The following is an 8409-nucleotide window of genomic DNA, read 5'->3' as shown; positions in this document are numbered from 1 at the left end:
GGGTTTCCAAGGCAGTATCACTACGGAAGTAGGAATGCCCAACCTTCCTTCCGAGGAGTGGCTGGTGGGTTTGAACCGCCAGCCTTCTGGTTAGCAGGCAAGTGCCTTAGCCACTATGCTACCAGAGCGACACTGATTACATTCTTTGAGTTATGAAACCATTCTCACCCTCTTTTTTGAGTTGTTCCTCATTAACATAAATTCACTACCCTCTAAAGTTCCTATCTAAATTTTTGAGTTGCTGTTATCAATTTGATCCCAGATAGATAGTTCTTAAAAGAGCATAATGGTCAATGCTCAATTTTTTTTTTTACTAGTTAAGCTAAACTATTGTTTGGTTTTAAGAAGACTTTACTGGATATTTTTGGCTTAAAGTTTAAAGATTATCTCAGAGCCATGGTTTCAGGGTTTCATCCAGCCTCCATGGCTCCAGTATGTCTGGAGTCCATGATAATTTGCAATTCTGTTCTGCATTTTCCTCCTTTTGATCAGGATTCTGCAGTAGAATCTTTGCTCATATGTTCAGTAATGGTGGGAGGGCACAATCCAGTTCTTCTGGTCTCGTGGCAATAGAGGCAGTTGTTCATGGAGGCAATTATTTCATATCCTCATCCTGTTCCTGGCTTTTTCTATTCCTCTGTTGCTCCAGGGTGAGTAGTGACTAATTGTGCCTTTGATGGCCACTTACAAGCTTTTAACCCCAGGCACTATGCAACTAACAGGAGGTAGAACAGAAGCACTAAACACATTTTTAGGTCAATCAACTAGTATGTCCCAAGAAACCATGACCCTAAACCTCCAAACCAAGGAACCAAATCCCACAAGGTTTTTGGTTATACATAGCCAGCCTCAGCAGCTAAGCTTTCTTTTTTTGTTGTTGTTGATGTGAATATATCACATAACTTTTGTCAATTCAACTTTTTATGAATGTACAACTTATTGACAGCAATTACAATAATCAACCTTATTCTTTTTTTTAATTTTATTGAGATTTGGGTGAAAGTTTATAGAGCAAGTTCATCTTCCATACAGCAGTTCACATATACTTTGTCTCATGACATTGACCGTAGTCTCCCACACTGCAACAGCTCTCCTCCCACTTCCTCCCCATAGACACCTCTTCCATGTATCCTTTCCTCCCATGGATTCCTTCCCCCTAGCTGTCTCCCTGTGCTCACACAGCCCTTCTATTCTCCCATGATTGATCTCTCCAAGGCGTATATCTACCTAACATAAATATTCACCTCATATGCCTGTCTTTTGTTTGACTGGAAGCCACAAGAGTGGGTTCAATTCCAGACCTGAAGGGCAGCTAGTGGCCATAGTGTCAGGGGTTCCACCAGGCTCTATCAGACCAACAAACCTGGTCCCGTTTTTTTTTTTTTTTTTTTTTAATGATTTTGAATTTTATTCCACATTGTTCTCCCACTCTATCCAGGATCTGCTACGTAGATCCCTGAGTGTGCAACCTTATTCTTAATGTGATTTCTCCATCACCATTAACCTTCCTTTTCCCCCCTCCCTCCCACTCCTGGTAACCACTAATAAATGCTGGTCTCTATACATTTATTTGCCTGTTCTTGTGTTTTCATATAAGTGAAATCATACAATATTTGTCCTTTTGTGATTAGCTTATTTTGCTCAGCATAACCAGCTCTATCCATGCTGTAGCATGTATGAAGACTTCATTTCTCCTACCAGCTGAATAGTATTCTATTGCATATATGTACCGCATTTTGTTTATCCATTCATCTGTTGATAGGCATTTAGGTTGTTTCCGTACTTTTGGCAATTATGAACAGTGCTGCAGTGAATACTAGAGTACAAGTCTCTGCTTGAATCTGCTTTCAAGTCTTTTCAGTATGTACCTAGGAGTGGAATTGCTAGGTATATAGTAGTTCTATTTTTAGTTTTTCAGAAAACTTCACACTGTTTTCCACAATGGTTATACCATTTTGCTTTTCTACCAGCAATGCATAAGAGGTCCAATTTCCCAACATCTTTGCCAACATTTTTTTTTTTTTAAATCTTAGTGGGAGTGGAATGGTATCTCATTGTGGTTTTGATTTATATCTCTATGATGGCTAATGGCATTGAGCATTTTTTCATATTTGGTGGTCATTTGAATATTCTCTTCATAGAAATGTCTATTCAGGTCCTTTGCCCATTTTATGATCAGATTATTTACCTTTTTGCTGTCAATTAGTTGTTTGATATATACTTTGGCTATTAGATTCTTGTTGGATAAATGGTTTCCAAAGATTTTCTCCTAGTTGGAAGCTTATCTTTCCACTTTTTTGGTGAAATCTTTTGATGAACATAAGTTTTTAATTTTTATGAGGTCCCATTTATTTACTTTGCCATTTGCTGTTCGTACTTTTGTTATTATATCATATAATCTGTTATTAGGAGCTCCGGTTGCATAGTGCCTAAGGCATTTGACTGTTAATTAGAAGGCTGGTGGTTCAAACCCACCAGCCACTCCTTAGAAGGAAGATCGGGCAATCTACTTCTGTAGAGATACCACCTCAGAAACCCATTAAAAGCTAGGCCTATGAGCATTGCCCTTGCTTTTTCTTGTAAGAATTCTGTGATTTTAATTTGCACATTTAGGTCCTTAATCCATTTTCAATCTGTTTTTGTGTATGGTGTGAGGCATGGATCTTGTTTCATTTTTCTGCATGTGGAAATCCAATTTTCCCACCAACATTGATTAAAGAGATTTCTTTCCCCATCAAATGGACTTAGCACTCTTGTCAAAAATCAGTTGACTATAGATGTGTGGGTTTATTTCTGGACTCTCAGTTCTACTCCATTGGTCTATGTGCCCATTGTTACATCAGTACCAGGCTGTTTTGATTACTATAGCTGTATAATGCAAAAAATGCAGCACACTGCTGTCGAGTTGTATCTGACTCATAGTGACCCCTCCTTGGGTTTCCTAGGCAGTATCTTTATGGAAGTAGATTGCCCAACCTTCCTTCTGAGGAATGGCTGGTGGGTTTGAACTACCAGCCTTCTGGTTAGCAGTCAAATGCCTTAGGCACTACACCACCAGAGCTCTAGTATGGTTTAAAATCAGGAAGTATATGTTTTCCTACTTTGTTTTTCTATTTCAATATCATATCACTTCATTTGTGGCCTCTTGTTCTTCTACAGAAAGTTGAAGATTTATTTTTTCTATTTCTGTAAAGAAGGCTGTTGGAATTTTAATCAGGATTGCATTGAATCTATAGAATGCTTTAGGGAGTACTGATATCTTAACAATATTAAGGTTTCTAATCCTTGGACATGAACTGTATTTCCATTTATTTAAGTCTTCTATAATCTATTCCAGCGGTGTTTTATAGTTTTCATTATGTAAATTATTCATGTCCCTGGTTAGATTTACTCTTAGTTATTTTATTCTCTTAGATGCTATTGTAAATTGAACTGTTTTTCGTTTTCCTAATTTCCCTTTCAGATTTCTCATTGCTGATGTATAGAAACCCAACTGATTTTTGTTTGTTGTCCTTGCAACTTTGCTACATTCCTGTATGAGCTCTAGAAGTTTCCTTGTGGACTCTTTGAAATTTTGTACATATAGGATCATATGATCCATGAAAAGAGAGAATTTTACTTCCTCTTTCCTAATATGGATATCTTTTGTTTCTTTTTCTTGCCTTATAGTTCTGGCTAGGATTTTGAACCAATATTGAATAGAAGTGATGAGAGCAGGCACCCTTATCTTGTTCCTAATTTCAAGGACAAATCTTTCATTCAGTCTTTCTCCCTTAAGTATATTGTTGGCTGTTGGTTTTTCACATATACCCTAAATCATATCAAGGAATTTCCTTTCTATGCTAATCTCTTGTAGAGTTTTTATTAACAAAGGGTGTGGGATTTTACCAAATGCTTTTTCTGCATTCATAGATCATGTGGTTCTTTTCCTTTGTTCTACTGATGTGATGTATTACGTTGATTGATTTTCTAATGTTGAGTCACCCCTGCTTTCTTGGAATAAATCCATAGTGCCTAAAGCACTTCCCTGCTAACCAGAAGGCTGGTGGTTCAAACCCACTAGCCACTCCTCGGAAGGAAGGTTGGGCAATCTACTTCTGCAGTGATACTGCCTTGGAAACATAAGGAGGGGTCGCTATGAGTCAGATCCAACTCGATGGAAGTGAGTTTGGTATTGGTTTTGGTTTTGGTTGGTCATGGTGTATGTCTCTTTTAATATGCTGTTGTATTCTGTTCACTAGAATTTTGTGGAAGACTTTTGCATCTATATTCATTAGAGATATTGGCCTACAGTTTTCTTTTCTTGTAGTGTCTTTATCTGGTCTGGGTATCAGGGTTATATTTGCTTCATAGAATGAATTATGTACCTTACTTTTAAATCCTCTCATAATCTAACATCCACATGTCATGCCCCCTCAAATTTCACATCATGAAACTATGAGAATCCATAGATTACCTGGGAAAGAATCAATTGTCCATGAAATTTGTGCACAAATTTTCTTAAAAATGAAAAATAGTTTTCATCTCCAAATCTTTTGGCAAGAAACCGAAGAAGGAAATAGCCCTAGAAGAAAGAAGAAAAGACATCTATCATGGGTTCGTCGGAAAAAATGCTTACACAGTAAACTCTACCTTACCTACTATGCATGATTCGCTTGTAAAATGTCCCATCTCACCTGCACCAGAATGCCCATTATATTCTTAATAGCAAAGTTGGGTCTGGAAAGTAAGGATTGACTACTTTGCTTTCAATTCATTTGTTAATGTCAGCACCATCGCTGGTTTTCTGTGATGTATGAAGTCTGATCACCCATCAGGGACAGAAAAGGAAGAGGGGCCCAGATTCTCTCCACATTGGCTATCATAAAGATCTTTGCTACTTTTAATGCTTCCTGATTACTCCTGCCTTCTAGTTGGATCTTTTGAAAAAACAAAACAGTTGATGTTGAGTCATTTTCAAGTCATCGAAACCCCATGTATGTCAGAATAGAACAGTGCTCCATAAAATTTACAATGAGTGATGTTTTTGGAAGTAGACCACTAGGCCTTTCCTCCAAGGACCCTCTGGATGGACTCAAATCTCCAGTCTTTTGGTTAGCAGTTGAGTGCATTAAGCAATTGTACACTTAAAGACTCCAGTTGGACCCTTATAGTGATTTTTAGGTTCTGCTCCTGAAAGATGGCATGAAGCAGGGGAAGGAAAGTACAGGGCAGGAAATAGATTGGCTTCCTTTGATTCACACCTTTGGAGGTTGGCTTATTTCTTTGTATGAAGTGCTGCAGTTATTGGACGATTAGATAACTGCCCATTGAAATGTTATTAGAATGTTGATGATTTTTTTCCATTGCCTCAGCCATGTTACTGATCTTAATTGCTTATACTTATAACCTAAAAAGGGCTGCACCATGTTAACTTCTGCCACTTTGATATGCTTACCTTTAAATAATGAACCTGCATGAAAGTCTTCTCTGGATTGAGTCCATGTTTGATAACAGATGCTCCTGAATCAGTCACACACCCAGTTTTCTCTTTGTTAGGTCTAAAATGATGGAATAAAATGTTCTTTATATGGTACACACTTAAAAAATCAGACCATAATACAATCTTATTTCTTATGTTCAAGGGTTGCTCAACAGTGCTTTAATTCTATTCAGTACTAGATATAACTTACAACAGTTTATATTATAAATTCATATATTGAACAAGGAGGGATTTATATTTGGGTTGGCAACTTGAGGTTGGCTACTGGCAATATTTTGTATCAGCTTATCCAAGAATAAAGCTTGCCAGACCCTTAAGGATTCTAAGCTTCAATATGAATTATTTAAGAACATATAACTTTTTTTGATGGGAATGAAGGACTGGGAAAAACACTGGAAAATGTAGATTGAATAGGAACAATAAAGAATTTACATCTTTTAAATTTGTTTTGAAAGTTTCAAAATTATTTGTTTCTCTTGATTCATACTTGATAATTAAGGCTTCTTTAAGAAATATTTGTACACTAAAGTCATTTTAGAGTCACAAAGAATATTGAAAATAGTGTGGACTGCCAAATAATGAACAAATCAATCTTGGAAGAAATACAACCAAAATGTTCCTTAGAAGTGAGAATGGCGAGACTTAGACTTGTTTACCTTGGACATGTCATCAGGAAATGCCAATTACTAGGAGAGGACATCATGTCTGGTAACTCAGAGGGTCAGCAAAAGTGAAAGACGCCCTCAATGAAATGGCCTGACATAGCCACAACAAAGGACTCAAACACATTAATAATCGTGAAGATGGTGCAGGGCAAGGCAAAGTTTCATTTTGTTGTTCATAAGGTTGCCGTGGGATAGGAGCCGACTCCATGGCAACTGACAAGAACAGCAACAAGCAAGTATGGTGCAGCACAAGATACATAGCATTTGGAATGCAACAAACCTAGTTTTAAACCTCAACTCTACCTTCTTACTAGGTATTACTTACTAGCAGTTTACTTACATTTTCTCAACTTACTCACTTATAAAATATGAATAATCCTCTGGTGGCATAGTGCCTAAGGCATTTGACTGCTAACCAGGAGGCTGGCAGTTCAAACCCACCAGCCACTCCTCGGAAGAAAGATTGGGCAATCTACTTCCATAGAGATAACTGCCTTGGAAAGGCAGTATTACTATGAGTCGAATCAACTGGACAGCAGTGAGTCTGGTTTTTCTTTGGTATCTACTTCCCCAAGTTTGTGAGAAACAATTGACAAAATATACGCAAAGTCCCCAGCAAGGGTCATGATATAAGAATTATTCAGTAAACTTAACAAAATATTTAAATTTTGTAGCAATAAATATTGCTAAATTCAAGGTTCATCATCTAACATTAGAGGCAATAGATTTAAGTGGTTCATTCACGTAATTGCCTATGGCCACAGACACAAACATGGAAGGATGTTAAACTTGAAGAAAAGTGCCTGAGGATGACCCAACTTTCCAAATCAGTCCCTTTGCAGTGTGTCCTAGCTGCCAAGCAAAAACCACTGATTAAGTCTCAGCAGAATATTTCAGTACATCACTCTAGCAAACACGAGGCACAGAACCAGCAGATATCTAAAGGAAAGAAGACACCAACCAGCCACTGGAGCTAACTGCATATTTTCCATTTTTCTATCTGATCCCCGACTTACCTACATGACCACACTTGCAAGAATAACTCATCCCTTTCATCTTCATTTAAGATGCCATTAAAGAGTATCGGCTTTACTCCCTGCTCTCAGGTTTGTCATGGGGGTGAGCATTTTCATCATGAAAGCCCTACCAGCTTTGATAGGAAAATCCCCCCACCCACATACCTGGGTGGGGGAAGGCTTCTAGTAGCAGCGTGAATGAAAATTGGTTTCTCTAGTCTCTAGAGACAGAGTTGCTATGTTTTATGCCTTTGAGCTTTGACTGTAGGCTGCTACAAGGGGAGGGGGCCCCAGGAATCATGTATAACTTCTGCTCCAAAGGCTGGCTTCCAAGCTCCAATTCCTAAAGAAGCCTTTACTTCTTTTGTTTGTTTGTTTGTTTCCCCTTTTTCCTAAAAATGTCCTTCCAGAAAGCATCCCTCTTACTCCCTTCTTCTACCAGCTCCAAATGAGAGTACTCAAGAAAATTCTCTTATTCTGAGAGCCTCGAAGGCAAACATTAAAGTCCCCACAAGATTCCTTTTAAAGCACTTGGTGTCTGGGAGAGTAACACCCAGGTGAGCTTCGCATAGAACCAAAGGGGTGGCTTTTATAAGGAAAAGACACTCTTCTAGTGATAAAAGGGCAAGTCCCCTTTCTGTGCTAGTCTGCTTCTCATAAAGGCATTTATCCCAGGTCTGTGCAGAGAAACAAAGTTCAGAGAGACAGCAGAAGACAAACGAGCCACTGCTCCAAGCAATAACATAGACGAATCTCACTGTTGAGTGAAAGAAGCCAGACACACAAAGAGTACATACAAATCCATGATTCCATTTAGATGTAGTAAAAGAAGAGGCAAAACTAACCATGGTGATAAAGATGAGATGAATGGTTACCTTTGGAAGTATTGACAGAGAAGGGAAAAAGAGATGCTGGAAATGTTCTATATTGATCTTGGTGATGCTTATATAAGGATAAATAATAAAAACACATCAAGCTATCTAGTTAAGATTTATGCACTTTAGTATATGTTTAACAAACAAACAAACAAAAAACTCATTGCCATGGAGTCAATTCGAATACTATATTTAAATTAAAAAATTAAGGAATAAAAACAGCTACACATAAAACAGTATAGATTTTGTGAGAATAAAAGGGTTTTAATCTAGACAATGGGCTTTTCTGCTCATATCCTGGGTTAAGGACTAGGATTAAATGAGCTCTATATGACTGGGACCAAAGAAATATATATTTTTAATTACATTGT

The 8409-nt window shown here is 37.8% G+C and overlaps 1 protein-coding gene across 1 annotated transcript in view; it reads right to left on the bottom strand.

The window, feature by feature from the left end:
* AOPEP (aminopeptidase O (putative)) overlaps positions 1–8409 on the bottom strand; it is a 540041-nt gene that overhangs the window by 167674 nt on the left and 363958 nt on the right. The window contains exons 7-8 of the mRNA XM_007939143.2: positions 5438–5540; positions 4457–4564 (exon numbers count right to left, since the gene is read on the bottom strand). Of these exons, the coding sequence (XP_007937334.1) occupies positions 4457–4564; positions 5438–5540 (211 nt within the window). The remainder of the gene's footprint in view (positions 1–4456; positions 4565–5437; positions 5541–8409) is intronic.

Source organism: Orycteropus afer, unplaced genomic scaffold (assembly GCF_000298275.1).
Source record: "Orycteropus afer afer isolate SDZICR_OR568_19922 unplaced genomic scaffold, OryAfe1.0 scaffold00005, whole genome shotgun sequence".
Taxonomy (NCBI): domain Eukaryota; kingdom Metazoa; phylum Chordata; class Mammalia; order Tubulidentata; family Orycteropodidae; genus Orycteropus; species Orycteropus afer.
Note: the sequence above shows the minus strand (reverse complement) of the source record. Positions and strands in the feature narration are given on the sequence as shown.